We start from the raw sequence: 22,286 nt of genomic DNA, 5'->3' as shown, positions 1-22,286 counted from the left end.
GACACACACACACACATACCTGATGTTAAAGTTTCAGAAGTTTTCAGAATCTGAGTTTGAATTTTTTTCTTCTGCCTGATTTCATGTTTTGTTATTTTCGTCCTTAAAATGCCAAAATTTCCACCTAAATTTAATTTTTTCTCCTTCTGATGATAAATATTATATGATTGATAATTTGATCAGGTTCTCAGTACTTGAAGAAAAACTTTTTCACTCTTACATGATTAATTTCCTGGACGGACAAGTTTTACTTTTACTGAGTAAAAACATGTTGAAGTGTAGTTTTGGCTTTTCTGTTCACTTTTGTCCATCTGAGTTTATTTAGTTTGATTTGGTTGTTTTCAGAGGTGGGCAGAGTGGCCAAGTCAAAGTAAAAATCTATTCAGGTACTGAGTATCTGATCCAATTAGATGGATTGTAGCTAATTACTTAACCTCCGGTTGTTTCCTGTTGCACTAATTGAGAAACTTTAACATTTTTTAGAAAAATATTATCATTATTTCCCAGATTTGATCAAATCAGCAGCAGCAGCTGCAGAAACGTCTGATTTCAGTTTGGTTAAAGATCATTTTACTCTAAAACTGAGAAAAGAAACATTTTCTGGTTGAAGACGATCATCAATCATTAACTGGAAATAAACAGATTTCCTCTGCAGCAGACAGAAACACCTGGTTTTATTGATACTGAGCATCAGTAAATCATTTATCAATAATCTCATTGTTTTCATCTGCTGCATATTTACAGTGATTAGTGATTGTTTATCTGTCAGGTGGAAACTTTAACTCCAGATTGGAAGCAGATCTTAAAACGATAAATTTGATCCAATCTGATGTTTTCAGTAACTGATCAGTGATCAATTCATTAATAGTGGTGGAGATATTAGATATTACAGTTTAATATACAGTTATGATCCAGTTCAGCTCAGTATGTGTCCAGTTTCTGTCTTCATTTCTGTGTTGAGCTTCTTACTGATCGTGTTTCTGCGCTGCAGGTCGAACAGCATCGACCTCCTGCACAGCAAGCGGGACTCGGCCTACTCCTCCTTCTCCACCAGCTCCAGTATTCCCGAGTACCTGGCCTCCACGCCCTCCTTCGGCCCGGAGCGCTCCTGCTCCCTGGACGCCGTCCCGCAGAGAGGCGCCGGCAGCGCCGAGATGCTGCAGGCCGACATCCGATACGTCCGCGCCGTCTACGACGCCCAGCAGGGCCTGACTCAGGAGCAGGAGCTGAACTCGTCCAGAACCGGGCCCAGGTCCGGGCCAAGAGACCTCCAGGGTATGATGCCTGACCCCAAAGAGGCTCTCTGACCCCAAAGAGGCTGACTGAGCCCAAAGAGGCTCTCTGACCCCAAAGAGGCTGACTGAGCCCAAAGAGGCTCTCTGACCCCAAAGAGGCTGACTGAGCCCAAAGAGGCTCTCTGACCCCAAAGAGGCTCTCTGACCCCAGAAACCTCCTGAAATCAACCTTCTGCTTTTACTTGTGCTGGGAATCAGAAGTCACTGTTTGTGTTATTAATTAATTGGCATAATTTCCAATATCTATGGAATCACTGATCAACATCAAGAAAACTGTCAGGAAATGAATTTATCATCTCAAGAAAATGGAAAATTATCTCGTTGTTTAGAGGAATTTAACTTGGAAACATGCATTCCTCAGTACGTTCTGACACAAGTTAGATTTAAAGCTCATGTGTTTATATTGCTACTATGTAATTATGGATATTTAGCCCTTATATCCATGGTGATGCTGGTGTGAATTACACCAGAAGGGGGCAGCATTGCGCTAAGTCAGCCTGCAGTCTGCCAGATATTATCCATAGAAGAAGAAGCGATTGAATCATTCGTATCTGGAAGACAGAAAAGTAACGTTGGAATTTTAAAGCCATTTATTTTCAGTCAGAAAGTTGTTTGAGCCTCATATAAACCTTCTGTGTTTACATGGCGTCTTGCTATGAATGCTGGGAGATGCAGTCCTAGAGTCTGCTGATGACCTTTATCCCATATCTCTGTTGATGCTGCAGGCTCAGTGGGCGGGGTCTGTTACCGCGGCGCTAACGGCAGCAGAGGCGGCGGCGTCCCGGCGTCGAACAGGCACAGCGTGGGGCCCATCTGGGGCCAGGCGGCCAGTCGCAGCTCCTACGAGAGCCTGAAGGGGGCGCCCGCTCCGCCAAGGCGCAGCGACAGCTACGCCGTCATCAGGAACCACGAGAGGCCAAACTCCTGGTCCAGTCTGGACCACGCCCGGTCGCTACGGTGAGTACGGTCCGGTGAGCATCGTGTTTTATTCTGAGGTCATAAAATCTGATTTTATCTGTGGTTTTATCATGCAGGTCTCTGCAGAGCAGCTCATTGCATCACTCCAGCGGTCCGGTGGCCTCAGGTAACCGACCAGATCGACACTCAGAGAGGTTCTGGTGGTCCAGGCTTTCTAAAGCCTGGACCACCAGGCTTTAGACCCGGTGGTCAGATCGGGTCTAGACCGGTTTACTCTGAGAGGCACAAACTGGAGCATGGTGGCACAGGAAACTACCATTTCATCTAAATGCAGTGCTTTGTTACAACGAACAACAGACCAACAAGCTAAACATATGGATCTGTTTAACATGTAAAACTATGCAGTATATTACACACAATGGTTTCCCCTGGTGTATTATAAGCCTGGAGGGCTGCCAGGCTTTACTTGCCTTAATTGTTTTTTTATACACTAGTAAAAATGTACTACATGCGTCTTTTCTGCGCTCTGCTCCGTTGTGCACTTCATCGACGGAGTTCAGTTGTTTCTAAAAGTTGGTGTAAGGTTCCTTTATTTGAGACAGACAGGAAACTGGATGATGAGAGAGAGAAAAGCGGCAAAGGTCATCAGGCCTGGAGCCTGTGACCCTTGTGTCAAGGACTAAGGACCAAGGTCTCTTTATCCCTGAGCCACCGCGGGGCGGCCAGTCGCATTTCTTACGAAAGCTCGTTATGTACAAGTTTACAGCTGAGCAGATAAACTAAACACCTCCAGGGTTCGAGGTCATTAATCACACGGTTGGCAGAATCATGTGTGTGGAGTTGGGTAGTAATTAAAGTTTCATAACTTTTTTTATGGAAAGAAACTAATTTGGAAATATTTTCTTTTGCCTGATTTTGCTTTTTTTTGTTACTTGTATGAATTATTGTCATTTTGGTCCTTAAAATACCAAAATTTCCACTTATCTTTATATTTTGGTCGGTCTGATGATGTAATTTTTAAATATTAAGTGATTGATATTCGATCAGTTACTCAGTACTTGACTTTTTACCAAATACGTTTTTACTGGAGTAACTTCAGAGAAGTGACCGACCCTCGTGTCTCCGTCTGGTTCAGCGAAAGCGTCGTTTGGCGCTGAGGGTCAGCTCCACACCGTGATGGAGAAGAGTCCGGAGAGCAGTCCCACCACGAAGCCCAGGCAGGGCGCCGGCTTCTCCCAGCCCCCGTCCCCGACCGGGCCCAGCTCCCCGCCCAGCCGCCTCATTCTGCCTGCCGGCGTTTACCCGGTTCCCCAGCCAGAGCCTCAGTACGCGCAGACGCCCAGCGCCGGTCCCGGTCCGTCTGGAGTCTTCACGGCTCTGACCAAGGAGAGCAGCCGGCAGCCGGCGCTCCGGGACGATCGGACCACAGAAAACGGCCACCAAGGCATCGGCTCCTCACCGTATTCCCGCTCCTCGTACTCCGGACCTGGATCCTCACAGCTCAGGTCCAGACTGCCTGAGGCGGACAGGTGACCTTCGACCTCATGTAGCGACTCGTTTCCTGGTTTTGGACGTTTCTGCTCCTATTAACGAACCTTGTGTTTGCAGTTGGCACCAGCAACCAGAGTCGAACTCTGAAACCCATAAACCGCACCTGAAAACCCCTGGAGCCGGATCCGAGGGTCCGACTGGACCCCACAAGCCTTACAGGAACCTCAGCCAGAACCTCGACGATCCACTTCTGAAAGGACAGCAAGAGCAGAACCACAGGATTACTCCGGTCCATTCGGTCCCAGACCTCAGAACGGCGTCCTCACAGGGGAGGAGCGAGTCCAGAGACAACACCCGGTACTGCTGCTCCTTTCTGTAAACCACAGGGGCCCAAAGTAAGGCCCGCGGGCCGCTGGTGGTCCTCGGACTGATTCTGTGTGGCCCTCAACTGCAATTCAGAAATCTGCTAATTTGTCCCATAAATACAGAAAGAGAGTTTTAATTTGTAATCAGGGTAAAAATTGTTACCAACATGATTTTCTCACACAGGAAAATATAAAATATAACACAAAGTATTTTATATTTTAAAACAAAGTTTTAACAAAAGGTGAAACCAAGTTTATCCAGAGACTTTTCCTTTGCTGCACCCAAATCAGCTTTTATTCTTTTTAAACCTTGACTCGAAAGAATTTGGCGTTTTGAATCAAAGTCACCAAATGCTGATCTTAGTACTGAAAATAAATTTATTCAACCAAACCTAAAAGAAACTGAAAACTAGACGCTTTTCTTTTAATGCAGCAAATGTGTAAAATGTGCTTGAAAATAGTAGAACATTTCTACCAAATAACTCTAAATCTTAGAAATTTGCAAGAAAAAAAATCTAATTTTTAGATTAATATCAGAAATTTTCAACAAAGACAACTTGGAAATCTTTTCCTTTAAAATGTCAAACATCTTCTTGAGAATTTCTGAAATTAATCACAAAATTCTTGGCAGGAATGTGCTTCTTTAGTACCGACAACGGCCCTAAAACAGTCGTTAAAATCCCTTTTAAGTTCTGGATCTACAATAAAGATCAGGCGAGTTTTTCTTTGACCCACATGGTGAAGGTTTGGACACCAGCCGTTGATTCTGATGTTGTTCGTCTCCTTAGACCCAGAGAGCCGCCCACCGTTCCGTCAGAACCAGCCGGGTCGTCCCGGGTCGCCCAGGGTCAGGTGCCGCCGCATCCATCCGCCCAGTGGAGCCACAGAGACCCAGACAGCGATCACCCTCTGACCCGCCTGGAGATCGCCCTCGCCGAGGTCCAGCGCTGCGCCGTCCCCGACGGCCCAGACGGCGGCCAGAGCCCGGCCCGCAGCCTGTCGGTTCTGGAGAAAGTCAGTCACTTTGAGCGGCGGAGAGACGGAGGGAAGCAGCGCAGCTTCAGCACCAACTCCTACTGCAAATCCTCCCACCTGGGGGTAAAACCCAAACACTCCCCACCTTCCTGCTCTGCAGACTCTGTTTCTGAAGCTTTTCATTTTCTGGTCCAGGTGACAGATAAAGGTCGCAGCTCCCCCTGTGGAGCGGAAGACCTCAGAAATATGCTGGAAAGGAGCACGAAAGGGACCAAAACCCACAGGACGATGAGCTACAGAGGAGGTGGCAATGAGTACATGAAACACAGGTACGGAAGCCTGGATGGACACAAAGGAGCCGGGCTGCTTTTAACCAATCAGCAACAAGGAAAATAAATGGTCTTTTTGATTGGCTGCTTTCAAGTTCCCCTGGTAAAGGCGACCAAAACACCTACTCTGACAGATCATCAGTACAGCAGGTAGATTAGCATTAGCCAATCTACCACCGCTGTGTTAGCTTAGCTAATAGCAGCAGTAGCTAATCTACCTCAGAGAAATAAACATCAAGCCTAAAAACTGTAAAATACTGTAACGGACTGAATGATCTGTTATTTGTGTGGAAAATGTTTGACTGTTTTTCGGTGTTGAATCCTGAAACATAAAGTGGCGTGGCTGTCAGTTGCTATGGCAACGGATCTGCATGTAGCTTAGCTGACACAGAGTGGAAAAAAGTGAATTTGTGTTATTATTTGACGGGTTTTTCTGTGTTATTTTTCCCTCTGCTGATTTGCGGTGCAATAAATTATTAATCCCAACATCTGAAGGTTTCATTAACGGTTACGGACGGCGAGTAAAACAACCGTCTTTTTGCCCTGCGGTGTTGTGCGCATGCGTTAAATTCCTGGATGTAAATTTAACTACATCCAGCAAGTCAAGTCTCTAACTGATAAATAATTTGTGTTTGGTCTCCAGGCTTCCGGCCGATCCCGTCTCCGCGCTCCAGAGAAGCCGCAGCAGCTTCCAGCTGGACGGATCAAAGGACGGAGACGTCAACAGGAACTTTCCTTATCGACCTGAACCCCAGGAGGCAGCTGACCCCCTGCAGGACAGGTCAGAGCTCTCCCAGAGGTCATTCCTCCAACATGTCCGCTCCTGTCCTGATGTTTGGTGCGTCTCCAATCAGGTCTTACAGGGACTCTGTGAAGGACGCCCAGCCCAACGTCCTTCGCTCCGCTTCATTCAGACAGAGAGACCTCAGCTCTCCGCCTCCTGTCGTCTCCGGTCCTCAGCCGTTCCCCAACCCTGCTAAGTACAACTCACTGGAGAAAAAAGGCCCCAAAACGAAGCCCAAACCGCAGGGCATCGTCATGCCGCCAGTCACTTCCCCTCACACCCCGAAGGAGAGGCATGCGGTCAGCCCTGATAACGGAGGCCAGAGCCCGCCGCCGCTGCCCAGCGTCCCTCCGGTCGGGCCGCCGGCTCTGACCAGGATCTGCGGCCGCAAGCGTCTGACGGCCGACCAGAAGAAACGTTCGTACTCCGAACCAGAGAACATGAACGAAGTGGGAGTTTCTGACCCAGAAACAGCTGCCCTCTTCCGACGAGGAGGAGGTAAAAGCATCTCAGTCAAACCCGTAACGCAGCGTTTCCTCAGTGGGAGCAATGCTACCTAAGAGGCTGAGCTTGCTAAAGCTAAAGCGCTAGTCATTAACAGGAATCCAGCTAAGACTAAAGCACTACACCAACATGGTATTTAGCCGAAGCTAAAGCGCTAAGTATAACCAGGCTGATGCCCCATGTGTCTATGACACATCATAATATTTATTCAGTTGAAATTTTACTAAACAGGTAAAGATTAATTTAGGGGAATCGTTTACAAACTTAGCAAAAACGCTGGAAGCAGATTAACATATTAGTGGAAGTACAGCTACATGTGGTTTTACTGTTCCTTGTCTAATCCCTGCTGTTCTTCCAGAAACTAGCGTAGCTGACCGTCGGAAGATGTTTGAGCTAGCAGCAAGCCACGTTGGCGCCGGCGTGTCGAGGTCTGACCTGCGGCAGCTCCGCCAAGACGCTCTGGTTGAGTACATGGAGAGGAAGCGAGGGATGAGGAGGGACGAGGCAGGGCAAAGGACTGGATCAAGACCTCGCAGCGCTTATTTCCACCCTGAACAGGGCTACCACACAGGTCAGTGCAGCTCAGGGGCGTCCAGTCTGGGTCTGAATGACATGACAGAGACCTGATGGCATTTTTGGCTTCTCCTGTTGGACAGACACCTACAGCCTCTCGTCCACCTCCAGCATGCTTTCCCTTCAGGACCCTGGTCCGGATCAGGGCGTCCCTGCTCTTGGTTCTGACCGTTGGAGCCTCCAGTCCAACCTTTTCTACCCGGGCAGGGTGACCACACCCAGACCTCCAGCTCAGCCAATCCCTGGGTAACCAATCTCTGAAGCAGTCCATCATCATTCAACATCAGTGGATCTTTAACCTTTTAACTCATTTCATGGTTTGTCTTCTTCTAGCTCCAGTCTTGATCTTCATACCCAAATCAGCCAAGATCTGAACCCTGAAGCCCAAATCAACAGACACAGTCAGTCCGGAACCAGAGACTCAAACAGAAGCCAAGACCGGCAGATCGCTGAGCCTCAGTACAAACCCGGACTCTCTACGAAGGTCAACGAGGCGTTGCAGAGGGTCGGGTCGGTCCACAGGTCCGGGAGGTCGGCCTCTGCTGAGGATCTGCTGGAGCGTTTGGAAAACAAATACTCACCTCAACACATTCGCTCTCGCTCGTCCCCGACCGCAGACAAACTCAGCCAGGTAATCCTGAACTTCGAAAGCGATTGGACCAAGGCTGTTCCTTCAGTCAGTAAACTGACAGACCTTTGTGTGTTTCAGAACTTAATTTCAGGAGACATCAAGAGTTTCGACGTCTCCTTCTCTGAATCTGGACGATGTGCTCTGGCTGCAGATCGGTACGGCTAACTCAAACCGCAGTTCAAAATGTCTTCTTAGGGCTCCCACATACTCAGGCGTACAATACGTATTCTGTTAGCCACTGGTACTCTACACGCAGTGTCAGCAGACAGTTGAGATTTCATAGTCAAGCATGCCGACTGTCTTCATTTTCACTATCTGAGTGGATGCTAGTGAGTTTGATGAGCTAGTTGGGCTGGTAGGTTCACATAGATGAAAAAAATGTTTGAAAATGTAACTAGATACATACTAGTCAGATTCCTGTTGGAATGATTTTATATTTATAGACTTAATTTTACATTAAGTTTTTATTTTTTACTTATTTGTCTCTTTGTGTCTCTCAGACCTGCAGACATTCATGGATCAGCAGAGTTCAGTTCTCAGTCAAACCGGTTCAATGAGAACTCTGACCGACCGACGGCATCTCCACAAGGTGAGACATCCAACCGACCATCCAACCGAACATCCAACCGACCAAATGACCAACCGAACGACTGACCGATCATCCAACCAATCATCCATCCATTCATCCATCCATCCATCCATCCATCCATTCATCCATCCATCCATCCATCCATTCATCCATCCATCCATCCAACCATCCATCCATCCATCCATTCATCCATCCATCCATCCATCCTTCCATATTGGAGTTTAGATCCGACTGGATTCATTTTCTCATCTTTATTTATAAAAAGCCTTGTAGAAATCTTCAGTCCCAACATTATTTAGTGTTTTGCTGAATATTCTTTGTTCTCATTTGTGCGTTTTTCTTTTTTTTTTCTAAATTATCTTTCTTTTCCTTCCTCTGGTCCTAGACGTCTCTCACACCCCCGTCAGTCGTCGGGAGCGCCAGAGGAACGGCGAACGTCTCCGGGCCTACAGCACCTCCACCTTGGCGGCCTCCGTCGGCCTTCCCTCGCCCTTCTCCTCTCCCGGGAACCAGCAGGACGGCGGCGCCGCGGAGTGGACATCCGGCAAGAGGCTGAGCCAGGCCAACCTGGACGCCATCACCTTCCCGGGAATCCCACAGACCGGCGGCAGACAGACGAGACGCAGCCTGAGCGACGGAACCGCAGAGGACGAACACCGAGGCAGAACCTTAAGCTTGGAGCTGACTGGAGAGATTTCTGAAAATACCAAACCAGTTTCACCAGTCACATCAGCACCGCCGCCATGCAGGAAGACCAGTGGGAGCTCCACTTCCTCCCATCAGTCCGTCCATCCACACCTGTCCTCTCTGAGGATCTCTGAATCCAGCCTCTTCGAGCAGCAGCCGCTGCAGACGTCAACAGGAAACCTTCAGGAGTTTGACGACGTCTTCCTCACCAACCCTCCTCTTCCTCCTCCTCCTCCTCTCACTCCACCGATTAAAGAGACGAACATCATGGAGGACTTCCCTCCTCTTCCTCCTCCACCACCTCCAGCTGAGATGGAAGCAGATCTTCAGCCGTTACAAAGGTTCGTTTCCAACCTTCCTGAATTCAGGTTCATCATTAAAACATCACAGTTCCTGATTGTTTCTCTGTTTTTTAGCTCCAATCCAGAAACTTTAAACAACTCGGTTCCCATCCGGACGTCTTCGGCTCAGTCCGCTCCTCCACTAAAGCCGTCCAACTCAACCGAGGACGTCTTCGTCTTCCAGTACCAGCCGCTTCCCAGGAGGGAGAAGTCACCCGAGGAGCTGAGGGTGGAGGCGCTGACTCAGCAAGTGGTTCGTAGTTCGACTCCAGGCCAGACAAACTATATCAGAAAAGATAAAAACAACGACGATAGGTCATCTCTGCACAAACGATGAGTTTCCATGTTGAGGTCGAGACTTTAAGACCCAAAACCAGTTTGGACGCTTGATTGGGAACCGATTCCAACTGGAACCTCTAACTGTCGCTGTTGGTTTGTGGTGATGAAGAATTTGAAATAGTTTTTTCTTCTTCTTTCTTCCACCCCCAGCATTGACAGCTTGACAGTTTCTTGGATTTAAAAGTCTTACCTCGACTCCTCTGAACATTTTTCCTGTCATTGTGACCAAACAGTTTGACCTTTGACCTAAAACTCGTCCATGTTTGGCTCCAGACCTTCATTGTTGGTCTTCACTCTGGATGGATGGTGGTTTTCCAGCTCAGGCTTGAGCCCTGCAGGTTTCTGGGTTGTTCCTGATAGTCTTACTCTTTAAGAGCCACAGTTTGACTCAGATGGTTTAAATGTGGTCATAAATGATCCAACAGAACTTTAACTCTGTGTTGGTATCTATACGCACCGAACATTACGGCTCTGGATGGACAGAGCTAGCTTAGTAGCAGCTAGCATACGTCATCTACCAGGATCCATCACACCAAACAACATAGCTTAGCATTATTTAAATTATAAAAACCAAACAGCCTGCAGTACTTTTATAGTTCTGTTTTCATAAATGAATGTTTCACAAATAAAGTCTGATGTTACAACAAATCATGGATCCTTATGAACTTCAGAAATGGGGTCAAAGTTGAGTCAATGCCAAACAAATCCTGCCTGTTGATGTGAATAAAACTGTTGATTTCAGAAAAACTTAAACCACATTGTGTTTTTCTGCTATGACCCAAAATAATCATAAGATTCAAAATGTTTTTAACCACATTAATAATAAAACAAAACGTCAAAATGGGGCCTATAAAAACTATTCACCCCCTTGGATGTTTTACCCTTTTATTACTTTTACAAATCAGTCATGATCAACAAAATGTGATATTAAAGTTTTACAGAAAAACTCTTTAATGCCAAAATAAAAACTGATTTCTACAAAATAATGATTATTTTAAAAAATATGTAAGAAGAAATAAGTGATTGCATAAATATTCTCCCCCTTTAAAGTGAACTAATTCAACAAAGGTCCAGCTAATTGGCGCTAGTCGTCTCAGAATGAGTGGAAGAGTGATTACAGTTTAAAGTATAAGCCAGGGGATGGATACAAAAAAAATCTCTTAGGCCCTGAATATGTGACAGTCACTGAATGTAAATCATCTACTTCTGGTGTTCAGGTGCTGCAGGATCCCTCTCTGGCGCCCCTGCTGGACACCTGGGGAGGCGAATGCACCATGAAGCTGATGGAGGAAATCTTTTCCAACGGCAGCCTGACTGGGGAAGCACCGGGGAGTTCACTTCCGGGTCAAAGGTAACCTTCACACGCTTGCGTTCTGAATATTACCTGAACTACTCCTTCAATCCTCCTTAATGAATCATTAACTGAGTAATAAAAAATAAATTTATATTATATAACTCTGATAAAGTGGTAAAGATGTAAACGTTTTAAACAGAGGGTTTAAATTTGACTTTCAAAATAAAGCTAATGTATATATGTCAAGAGCTTAAACATTTAATTTCAAAATAAAGCTAATATTACACTCAAAACTAATATTTGATGAGTAAAAATAATGTCAAAATAAAGTGTATTTTTAACAGGTTAAACATTTGCAACAGAGGTTTTAATTTGGACTTTCAAAATAAAGCTAATATTAGTCTTTAAACTCAAACTTAAAACTGTTGATAATCTTCAAAATAAAAGATGAAACAGTAAAAAAGACTTTTTAACCTGGACTTTCAAAATAAAACTAATGGATGTACTTTAAGCTAAGAATTAAAATATGTTAAAAAAAATATGCAATTTTTACTATAAAATAAAGGTAAAATGATCTTAAACAAGTTAAAGAAATGGTTTAATTTGGACTTTCAAAACAAAACTATCAGTTACTGAGAGTTTAGTTCTGTCAGGTTATTTTGTTACTAAAGTTGGATCTAAATTTAGTTTTGGAAAAGGAAACATTTATCTCTCAAACTGCTGACAGGTTCTGGTCTTATCAGCTGGTGAAGAAGCAGAAGGAGAACAATATGGACGCCTGAAGGGTCTGAGACGTGAAGTTTGTTTTGAATGAACTTGGTGTTCGGAGAAGGAATGTCCTCTCATCGGAAACAATAACAATCAGGACGCAGAGGCTCACATTTTCATTTACTGCTCCCAAATCAGAGGCTAAAGGAGATAAAACCTGGTCTCAGAGTTTCAGCAGCGGTTCTGTCGGTGCAGCTTGAGGGGCTTCAGTGACGACGCTCCGCGGGCGACGAGGTGACCTGGAGGTCACCGCCTGTTTGTCTGGGTGGCATCAGCAGGAAAGACCAGAAAAACCTGATCATCGTTTCCCAGCAGCTGAATATCCACCTTAAAACCAAACTCTGGGTTTCCTTAAGCATGTTCATGCTCAGTGATGCAGTTTGACCTGGACATGACCTCAGATCAGCGCTAAAAACTCAGTTTGTTTGTTTTAACAGCGAGTTCAAACGGAGGACTGGTCAACACTGACACCTAGCGGCCACACGGGAGAACTGCACATGCTTTATCCATATTATTATATTCCAAACAAACAAATGCCTCCATAATTATATAATCAACAAATAAATAAATAAAATGCACATCTATAACATAAAGTACAGTAGTGAGAAAAAAATTTATGATTTATTTTTTTATGTTTGTAAATGTTTCAAACTAATTTAAATATAAGACAAAGAAACACAAAGAAACAGAAAATGAAATGTTTAAATTAATGTGTTTATTATGACAGGAAACAAATCCTAATATTATGTTTTCCACATAATAAGTTAAAGTTTTATTCTTAATTGTGACCTGTAATTTTTAAAATTTGTATTTTAAAAAAATAGTAAAACATTTTTGGGGCTTTTTATTAATTGTTTGTATTAAAACATTTTTTAAATAATACATTATTTATGAGAGATTTTTAATTATTTTTTTTATTTCAAGTTATATATATATATTTATCTTCAGAGGTAAAAATCTAGAATTTATTATCAAATAAAATATCATAAATAAATATTATTTAGCAGAAAATAACCTGCAGTTGTGTGGAAACAGAAAATAAAAATTTCTCTCTTTTTTATGCATATATCCAGATTATTTTCTGGATTATTGATGTTTATTTCTCTCCTCCAGGATCCAGGCCGTCTGTGATCAGAGTTCAGACCAAACGAAGGAGACGGATGTTGATGAGGACGAGAACGATGTCACCACCAGGAAGGTAAACAACTGTCCAGCAACAGCAGCTGAAGTATAAATAATCCTCTGGAGAAGAAGAAGAAAAGTTATTTTAATTAATTATCAGGAACCAACAGGAAAACTCAACTGCAGTAGCTTCAGTTCAACCCACAGAGGGCAGCAGTGAGATGAGTTTAGGCCAAAAATGGCAGAATTACCATGAAATTTTATTCAAAAATATCAAAAATATAAAGATACAATCCTCAACACACAGTTTAGACAGTTTATCTGCAAAAAAGTAGATTTAGGGTTTAGTTACCCTTTAAAAATTAACAACAGGACAATCGGAAAAAGACCAAACATCCATGAGAGATGCAGATATAGTGACGTGGTTGTTAAAAATTTGAGACAGTATGAAAATAAATGAACATAAAAGTATTGATTAAAATCACAAAGAAATAAAATAAACCTATAAATTATGAAACATTTAGAATTAAAGGTAAAGACAGAAGTTAGTTTAAAATAATCTAAAAATCTTGTTAACTGATTCTGATTATTAATATTTATTGAAGGGAAATTTTATTTGCAGTAAATTTATTTTAAGGTTTTGGCTGTGTGGTTTTTATTTCAATTTTAATTTAGATATTTCAAATATCTTCCACTTCCAGAGTTAAAAGTTGTTTAAAAAAATCTGTTTGTTAATATTTGAAGGAGTAAACCTGAATTATTACCCTGTTATCACTGAAGTAGTTGAAAATGGTCTCAAAAACAACAATATTGACATTTTTGCAATAATTACTGGGATAATTTATCATATAAAACTTTATTATCATGACAATTTTAACAGCCACCAACCTGAGGAAGATGGAGAGTTCAAAGGTCAAATCAGCTAATCAGGACCAAGCTTTAAAAAACAATCTGAAAATATATGATTTAAACACCAAGAGCTGAACAAACCACAGGGTGCACTTACTTTTCCCTTCTAATTCAGAAAACTCGTGTTTCTCTACATCTCAGACTGATGGATGGAGTCATTTCCTCCACGTCTGACAGCAGAAATCGGCTGTTTTTATTTAAAACGAGGTGATGTTTGTCCTCCTGTCCACCAGGGGGAGCTGTGTGAGGCCCTGCGGCTCTGCGTGGCGGCGATGCAGCGGGAGAAGGCGGCTCTGGCTGAGGAGCAGCGGCGCCACCAGGCTGCGGGCGCCGGCATGGAGGCGCTGATCCAGCAGCTGAAAGCCAACGAGAAGGAGAAGTACAGCATGTTCATAGGTAGGCAGCCAGCAGGGCGAGGTCAAAGGTCACAGCGGGGTCCCACCATCGGCTGATCGTCTCTGTCTGCAGGAGACCTGGAGAGGATCGTCAACCTGCTGCTGTCTCTGTGCAGCCGCCTGTCCAGGGTGGACAAGTCTCTGCTGTCTCTGGACAGAGACGGAGGTTTGACTGAAGACGCTGCTGAAGAGAGGGTGAGACATACGGCAAGCTGTCCACGCATAATGTTTGACTGACCGCTCACAACTCAAGTACTCAGCCAAACTCCAGCATGAGCTAACAGATATTTTCTGCTGCTCCTCTTCCTCAGGACTCCCTTCATCACAAGCGTTCGCTGCTCCTTCGTCAAACCGAAGACGCGCGGGAGCTGAAGGAGAACCTGGACCGGCGGCAGCGCGTGGTCACCGCCATCCTGACCGGCTACCTCACCGAAGCACAACTCCACGACTACCGCCGCTTCGTCAGCGCCAAACCCTCGCTCCTGATTCGCCAGCGCCAGCTCGATGACCTCATCCGGCAGCGGGAGGAGCAGCTGGCGCGACTCGCCGAGAGCCTGCCGCCAAGCCCCGCCCACTCCGTCAGGTCCACTGCTGTGACATCACTGTGACGCCACGAGATAGATCCACACGTCGATATCTAGATTTCTATCCGACTGTCCTTAAACAACCCAAACGGTGCTTTCAGGGACCTGAACAGGTCCGTTTGTTCTGAGGACCGGACCGAACGAGCAGAGGTCCAAAGACAGAACTGAGTCATCTGCAAAGAGTCGAACTTTCAGCCTCGTTTTCCAGCAAAGGCGTCCATGAAACCGCGCTCTGCTCCCGCACATGTACAGCCAGAAACACAGACGGCTCCAAAAGCCAAAGGACCGAGGCGTTTCCCACAAACCTCACAGCACATTCTCCCCAGGAGGAGCGTCCAACAGCAGCACCGTGACACGGCCACCGCTCTTTGAACGCAGCTAATCGCACTTTGTAGCAGCCTGACCACTTCATGGCTGAGCGCTCACAAACCGGCAGGAAAACCAGGAAGAAACGAAACCTGCCAACTTTTTATCATCCACCGTCACTCTGGCATGTTTTATACGTTTTACAGCCATTATCATCACCTCCAAGAGCAAATTCTGGTCCGTTCTGAAGAAAGTAAAACAAGAAGAATTATAAAACGGTTCCCAAAGATATTTAATTTTGTACAACGGGAAACCCTGAACACAGAAGGATCTTCACCTCCAGGAGGGTTTTTTCCACGATCCGGAAAATCTCAGAGAAAACCAGCAGAAAACCAGACTGACTTGTTGAAACTCCTCCGTTTTCATCCAGCTGTGAAAAGAGTTTCAGAAACACGACTCCGTATTTAATCTCCGCCTGAAGTTTTTGTTCAATAAAAGCACTTTTTCAGCTCACCCTGTTTCTGTTTCAGTTATTTTTTGCTAAAACTTGGTTATAAAAACACAGAATCTTTGCAAGAAAATTATGTTGGTAACAATTTTTACCTTGATTGCAAATTAAAACTCTCCGTTGTATCGTTTTTGAACGACAGTTGGTGGCCACAGAAAATCAGTCCAAGGGCCACAAATGGCCCCCGGACCACAGTTTGGATACCCCTGGTTTAAACACAATTAGAATAAGTAAAATAATTAGCTGAACATAATCTGATATTTATTAAAACGTTGTTTGAAGTTATTTAGATTCTTATTAAATCAGAAAATGGTGAGTTTGGATCCAGCAGCGTCACAAAATCTCCAAACAAACAGAGAAAACTAAAGTTTGTATCATAAAAATCTCCTGAACTTTGACTTTCAGCAGCTTCTGATGGGTCAGTGTGTCCAGTTTTATGTTTCTACTGAGTTTTATGTCGGAGATCTGAGAGCCTTCAACTCCAGTTTGAGGGAAAACGTCACAATTGAAATGTAATGGGAGTTTATGAGACTCTGGGTGTTTCTTTTCACTCTGAGCTGATTTAACAGAAACCTGTAATTCCTACAGCAGAGGGAGAAACTCTGGATGAAACTAGAGAAAAATACCTTTGGTTGAGGCACAAAAGACAGTTTTCCTTCTTTAATTATAAAAAAGAACATATTTCACAATTTAATTAAAATATTTCATGGGGCTGCAGCACATCATGAATTTATACTTTATGATTAAAAACTGATCTGTATCTAATAGATTACTGATAAATACTGTAATGTGTTATTTCTTGTTTTGACATGAAATCACATGCTGATGATGTAGTTAGTGTGCAAATATTCACCTTGTGGCACTTTCAGCACTCCATACATGTCCAGGAATCGGATAGAAGATAAATCAGAACAGAAACAAACTTTGAAGTAGCAGAAAGAAACATTTGAGACCTGAATTTATTAGAAATTTAGTTTTGTTGAAGGAATTTTAATCAATTTTCGAGAAGATGTTTAGCTTTCTTAGTTCATAATAATACAGTGAAAGCAGAACTTGATAACCAGGTGAACATATTGGACATCCGGGTCACCTGCTGGAATGCAGTAGGTGAGTTTAGGGTTAAATACCTGCGGTGGGCGGGGCTTCGGTGGGCTGACAGAAACAACTGCCCGACCTTTGAGACAACAGAAACTGAAGGAACCCAGCATGGCCACAGACTTCACTCAGGACGCGGTTCTGGTTTTCCTGCAGCGCTGCGGCGGTTCGGCCAAAAACACCGAGCTGCTGGCCCACTTCTTGCCCTACCTGCGGGACAATCCGGAGAACGTCGGGAACCGAGATCGCTTCAAGAGTTTCGTCAACTCCGTGGCAACCGTGTCGAAGATCGACGGGGTGTCCACCGTGACCCTCAGGAAGAAGTACAGAGGATATGTTTCCGGTGCAGGTTCGGGCAGAGATTCCGCGGAACCAGGTCCGGTCGGAGCCAGCTTATCTCCGGCGGTAAGCCTCACCCCACCGGGAGACACCGAGAGGAATTCCGCCCTACCTGCGGCTGGGATCGTGGTGGAGAGCGGTACCAGGCTGAACTACAGGGAGAACCCGAGTCCTGAATCCGTCCAGGTAGGAAACCGGGTCCCAGAACTTTCAGAGATTCCTTATCGGAGCAAAACGGAGGAACAGAACAGGCTGGTTACAGCTGTGAGACATCAGGACTACATCCCTGAGCCAATCAGATGGCAGGAAATGCCTCAAGAAAGTTTTGTTCCAGCCCCCACCAGAAGACAGGAAGCCCCCCATCAGGACCGCTTTCCAGAACCGATCAGAGAACAGGACTATGAACCTATTGGAGGACATATTGTCAACCACCAGGACTACACACCCAGACCTCCTGGAAGGCATGAAGTCCCTCAACAGGACTTCCCCCATATGCCCTCTAGGAGAGTGGACAAACAGAGAACAGTTCCTGAACCCGTTAGAGGACACATCGTCGGCCGTCAGGACCATGCCCCAGACCCCGGTGAAAGGTGGGATCCCCCAAATCAGGGAACTGCCTCAGAACCCAATAAAGGACGTATCGTCAGCCGTCAGGACCAATCCCCAGATCCCATCAGAGGACAGAAGACCTTTCATCAGAACCGCGTTGCTGAACCCCTCAGAGGACATGTTGGTAACCGTCAGGACCACTTCCCAGCACCCGTTAGGGGACAGCAGGTCCTTCATCAAAGTCCATTCCCAGCCCCCAACAGAAGAAGGGATGTCCCACATCAGGATCCAAGAGGATATATGATTAGCCGTGTCCCAGAACCAATCGGAGGACAGAATGTGTTTTATCAGGACCCCAGCAGAGATCCCCTGAGAGGTTGGGAGGTCTCTGCCCACCATCCCACACCTCAACCACCAAGAGGACAGCAGAGCTTTTATCAGGTCCCTCAAAATCCAGAACACCTCAGAGGATGGGAGATTCCTTATCAGGATCCCATTCCTGAATACCTCAGTGGACAGCAGGTCTCCCAGAATCCAGAACCTCTCAGGGGACAATGGATTCCTTATCAGGTCCCTCAAAATCCAGAACCTCTGAGGGGACAACGGATTCCTTATCAGGCCCCTCAAAATCCAGAACCTCTCAGGGGACAATGGATTCCTCATCAGGTCCCGCAGATACCAGAACACCTCAGGGGACAGGAGATTGCTTATGAAGACCCTGTCCCAGAAGCCTTCAGAGGACAGAACATCTATTATCAAGATTCCATTCCAGAATACCTCAGTGGACATCAGATTCCCCAAAATATAGAACTTCGTAGGGGACAGCAGGTCCCCCAGAATCTAGAACCTCTGAGGGTACAACGGGTTCCTCAACAGATACCAGAACACCTTAGGCGACAGGAGATTCCTTATGAGGACCCTGTCCCAGAAGCCCAAAACATATTTTATCAGCATCAAATTCCAGAATATCTCAGTGGACATCAGGTCCCACAGAATCGAGAACCTCTTGGGGGACAGCAGATGTCTTATGGCCCTGTTCCAGAACCTATCAGAGGACAGGAAATCTATTTTCTAGACTCCAATCCAGACTTACACAGAGAACAGAAGATTCCTTATCAGGATCCAATACCTGAATACCTCAGTGGACAGCAAATCCCCCAGAATCCAGAACGTCTTTGGACAGCAGGTCCTCCAGAACCTGAGAGAAATCTAGAACCTCTCAGAAGACAGCAGGTCCACCAGAATCTAGAACCTCCTAATGGACAGGAGATACCCCAGAATCCAGAACTATGTAGGGTACATCAGAAGAATCCAGAACTTCTTAAGGGACAGCAGCTCCCCCAGGGTCAAGAACCTCTTAAGGGACAGTGGATCCCAAAGAATCCAGAACTACATAAGGTACACGAGAAAAACCCAGAACCTCTCCAGGGACAGCAGGTATCCCAAAATCTGGAACCTCTTAAAGGACAGCAGGTCCCCCAAAATCTGGAACCTCTTAAAGGACAGCAAGTCCCCCAGAGTCCAGAACTACGTAGGGTACATCAGAATAACCCAGAACCTCTCCAGGGACAACAGATCCCCCAGAGTCAAAAACTTCTTAAGGCCCAGCAGGTCCCCCAAAATCTGGAACCTCTTAAGGGCCAGCAGGTCCCCCAAAATCTAGAACCTCTTAAGGCCCAGCAGGTCCCCCAAAATCTAGAACCCCCCCATGAACACCAAGTCCCTCAAGGTCTAAAACCTCCTAAAGGACAGCAGGTTCCCCAAAATCTGGAACCTCACAAGGGACAGCAGATCTCCCAGAGTCCAGAACTACTTGGGGTTCATCAGAAAAACCTAGAACCTCCTAAGGAACAGCAGATCCCCCAGAATCTAGAACCTCTTAAGGGTCAAAAGGTCCCCAAGAGTCCAGAACTACGTAGGGGTCAGAAAATCTCCTTCCATGATCCCGTTCCTGAATCCCCCAAAGGACAGCAGAGTCCTCCTCAGGACCCAGAACCTGTTGGAGGATATGAACCCGCTCCTCAGCTCCATCAGGCTCCGGTCCGCCGCTTCAGAAACAGGCAGAGCTACAGATCAGCTGTTTCTCAGGATGATGACTACAAAGAGGAGGAGGCTGTCCAGATCAGACGGGGCTCAGCGGGAGGTCCGTGGCCCCTGAATGCCCCTCTCACCGACGTGGCGAGGGCCACATCTGCCTCCTCACCCTGCATCATAGAGTCCCAGGCTCCTCCCTCCTCTTTCTCAGGGAACAAGGTTCCTCAGATCTACATCCAGAACTCGGACGTTGAAGTTCTGGCGTCTCGGTCCCACTCGGAGTCTGAGTCCAGACCAGAACCCGGACCTGTCCCGGTGGAGTCCATGAGACGCAGTCTGCCTCTAGAAGCAGAGTTCAACACCGAACGCCACCATGACAAGCGTGCTGTTCGGACCTCTGAACCAATCAGGCCCCATCAGAACCAGAGGCTGTCGTCCAGTCAGAGCGACATCTTCGACCCGCCGTCAGATGTGAGGTCCTCCGTCAGCGACTGGCCTCCGTCTGGGTCCTCCAGAACCTTCAGAGCAGGTAGAGCAGATTCTTTCTGTTATCCAGACTTTCCTGGGATCTTCTGGATAAATTTAGTGCAAACTTATGCTCTCTATAACAAACATGGCAGCCATTTTGAAAAATATGCACCAGAAAAAGGAAACACAAGATGGAGAAAGTATATATGATCTGTATGATTCAATATTAGAGATTTTAGTGCTAAAATAAATTTTCCATGGCAACCATCTTTAAAAATCAAATTGTCAGTAAATATAATTTCTGTAGTTCCTTGAATGGATAATTTAACACCAGAAATTTAGTTAAAAAACAAACTTTGACGCCATGGTAGCCATTTTGAATTGTTCAAAATGGCTAATGTTTTTACTCAAACAAGCAAAACCCTGGAAACGTCTATACCGATTTATGTGAAAGATTTTCCTGAAATATTCACTGATCTGTTGAACTATTTGTACGTCTTCCAGATGATCCTGCGGTTTCGTCGACGTCGCTGGAGGTTCTGCAGGAGTCCAACAGAACCAAAGTGGAACCTCCGGCCCGTCGGTCCAACCTGAAAATGCCGTTCCATCAGTCGATGGGGAATCTCTGCGACGACCTGCCGTCTCCCAGTCGAAAGTTGCCGTTCTACATGTCCAGCGACCATCTCAATGACAACCAGCAGTACGCGTCCAGAGGATCATCCCTGAATCAGTCCACAGGTTCTGAGTGCCTGTCATTGTTGTCTTCCAGTTTTAATGTGTTTGGCAGTTTAGCATTAGCTTCTTCTACTTTTGTAATCTGTTTGAATGTTTAGCACTAGCAACTAATACTTTTAAAAATGTGTTTAGTGGTTTAGTTTTATTTTCTGATGGGTTTTTCTTATGTTTAGCATAAGCTTCTGCTATATTTTTAATGTATTTAACCATTTAGCGTTATCTTCTGCTAGTTTTTAAATGTGAGCATTAGCTAGCATATTGTTAATGTGTTTAGTGGCTGTTGAAGCTGAAGTTTCCTCTGTGTTGTAGATGAACTCTGTGATGATATGAAGTCGAGCAACAGCTCCATTGACTCGCCTCGTGTGAAGCTCCGCTCGGCGGCGGCTCGGCGGATGAGCAGCCGACTGAGGAACCGGATTTGCCGCAGCTTGGGAACTGACCTGGACCAGGAAGAAGGCGGTGTAGGACTGGAGGACGCCAGACTGGAACGGCTACACCGGATCTCGTCCTCGCTCAGTCTTCCCCACCACCTGTCCTCCTCGTCCCTGTCGTCCTGCACCACGCCACCGCGATGCACCAGCCCCATCACCTCAGAGGGTGGGAGGAAGGAAGCCAAGAAGAGCCTTCACTCTCATAACGCCAGAAAGGTGGGACTAACACTCTGGATATGGGCCCGCTTTAATCCAACTCCAGTACATTTGCCTACAAAGTCCAGTTCAAAACGCTAACCAGCTGAAGTGAAATCTGGTTCAGTTTGAATGCATGTGTGAATGACAAGTGGGCCAGAGACTGCTCCAAAAGCAGGAAGTGGACTACAGAGCAGGGCATTCTGGGTAAATACAACCAAAGCAAACCGTTAGCCTAGCGCTAACTGGAAAAATGTTTTGAGAATTCTTCCAACCACTAAAATCTGATGTCTCTCTGTTTTTATTTCCATTTGGGGAAGAAGGAAGTTCTGCTCTACATCCAGAACCAGAACCAAACGTGGAGAAGCAGCATTCAGCTTCTATGCACCACGAATCTGGAACAAACATCTGAAACACTGAGTTCCTTTAAGTCGAGGCTAAAACCAGCCTGCTTAGAGTTACTTTCATTAATAATAACTGGAACAATGATTGATTCTACAACTTTTCATTACTTTATTTTTCCACTGAAATGTAAAGTTTTTTGTTTATTGTTGTGTCTTTATGGGCCTTGTTGATGCTAACAAACTGGATGCGACTGTCGCCAACAGTCTGCGGTTCCTCTGGAGGCCCTGGAGCACGACTGGATGGTGAAGGCAGCGGCGGGTGCCTGGCCGGACATCTACGCTCTGTTCAGGACCGACTCCTCGCTGCTCAACCGGCAGGACTTCATCTC

At 45.6% G+C, this 22,286-nt stretch overlaps 2 protein-coding genes across 6 annotated transcripts in view; both read left to right on the top strand.

Moving 5' to 3' along the window:
• The window catches only part of shroom3 (shroom family member 3), a 69,919-nt gene that overhangs the window by 37,608 nt on the left and 10,025 nt on the right, over nt 1-22,286 (top strand). For 3 of the 4 annotated variants that reach the window (XM_015061228.1, XM_015061232.1, XM_015061231.1), the window contains 15 exons: nt 992-1,275; nt 2,021-2,252; nt 2,330-2,379; nt 3,349-3,742; nt 3,822-4,061; nt 4,858-5,167; nt 5,240-5,373; nt 6,017-6,154; nt 6,228-6,655; nt 7,020-7,232; nt 7,318-7,480; nt 7,568-7,865; nt 7,944-8,020; nt 8,366-8,454; nt 8,840-9,379. In XM_015061228.1, the coding sequence (XP_014916714.1) occupies nt 992-1,275; nt 2,021-2,252; nt 2,330-2,379; nt 3,349-3,742; nt 3,822-4,061; nt 4,858-5,167; nt 5,240-5,373; nt 6,017-6,154; nt 6,228-6,655; nt 7,020-7,232; nt 7,318-7,480; nt 7,568-7,865; nt 7,944-8,020; nt 8,366-8,454; nt 8,840-9,379 (3,590 nt within the window). The remainder of the gene's footprint in view (nt 1-991; nt 1,276-2,020; nt 2,253-2,329; nt 2,380-3,348; nt 3,743-3,821; nt 4,062-4,857; nt 5,168-5,239; nt 5,374-6,016; nt 6,155-6,227; nt 6,656-7,019; nt 7,233-7,317; nt 7,481-7,567; nt 7,866-7,943; nt 8,021-8,365; nt 8,455-8,839; nt 9,380-22,286) is intronic. The other variant, XM_015061230.1, reaches the window with a different exon arrangement.
• Nucleotides 16,711-19,455, top strand: LOC106965256 (trithorax group protein osa-like). 2 transcript variants are annotated; one of them, XM_015061234.1, is made up of 3 exons: nt 16,712-19,057; nt 19,119-19,199; nt 19,302-19,455. In XM_015061234.1, exons 1-3 carry the CDS (start codon nt 16,914-16,916, stop codon nt 19,351-19,353), a joined length of 2,277 nt encoding a protein of 758 aa, XP_014916720.1. In that variant the 5' UTR covers nt 16,712-16,913; the 3' UTR covers nt 19,354-19,455. The 2 variants fall into 2 exon arrangements, with proteins under 2 accessions (XP_014916719.1, XP_014916720.1); XM_015061233.1 differs by having other exon boundaries at nt 16,711-19,057; nt 19,119-19,363.

This window comes from Poecilia latipinna, unplaced genomic scaffold (genome assembly GCF_001443285.1).
Source record: "Poecilia latipinna isolate Pla-1442-1.1 unplaced genomic scaffold, P_latipinna-1.0 Scaffold1791, whole genome shotgun sequence".
Taxonomy (NCBI): domain Eukaryota; kingdom Metazoa; phylum Chordata; class Actinopteri; order Cyprinodontiformes; family Poeciliidae; genus Poecilia; species Poecilia latipinna.
Note: the sequence above shows the minus strand (reverse complement) of the source record. Positions and strands in the feature narration are given on the sequence as shown.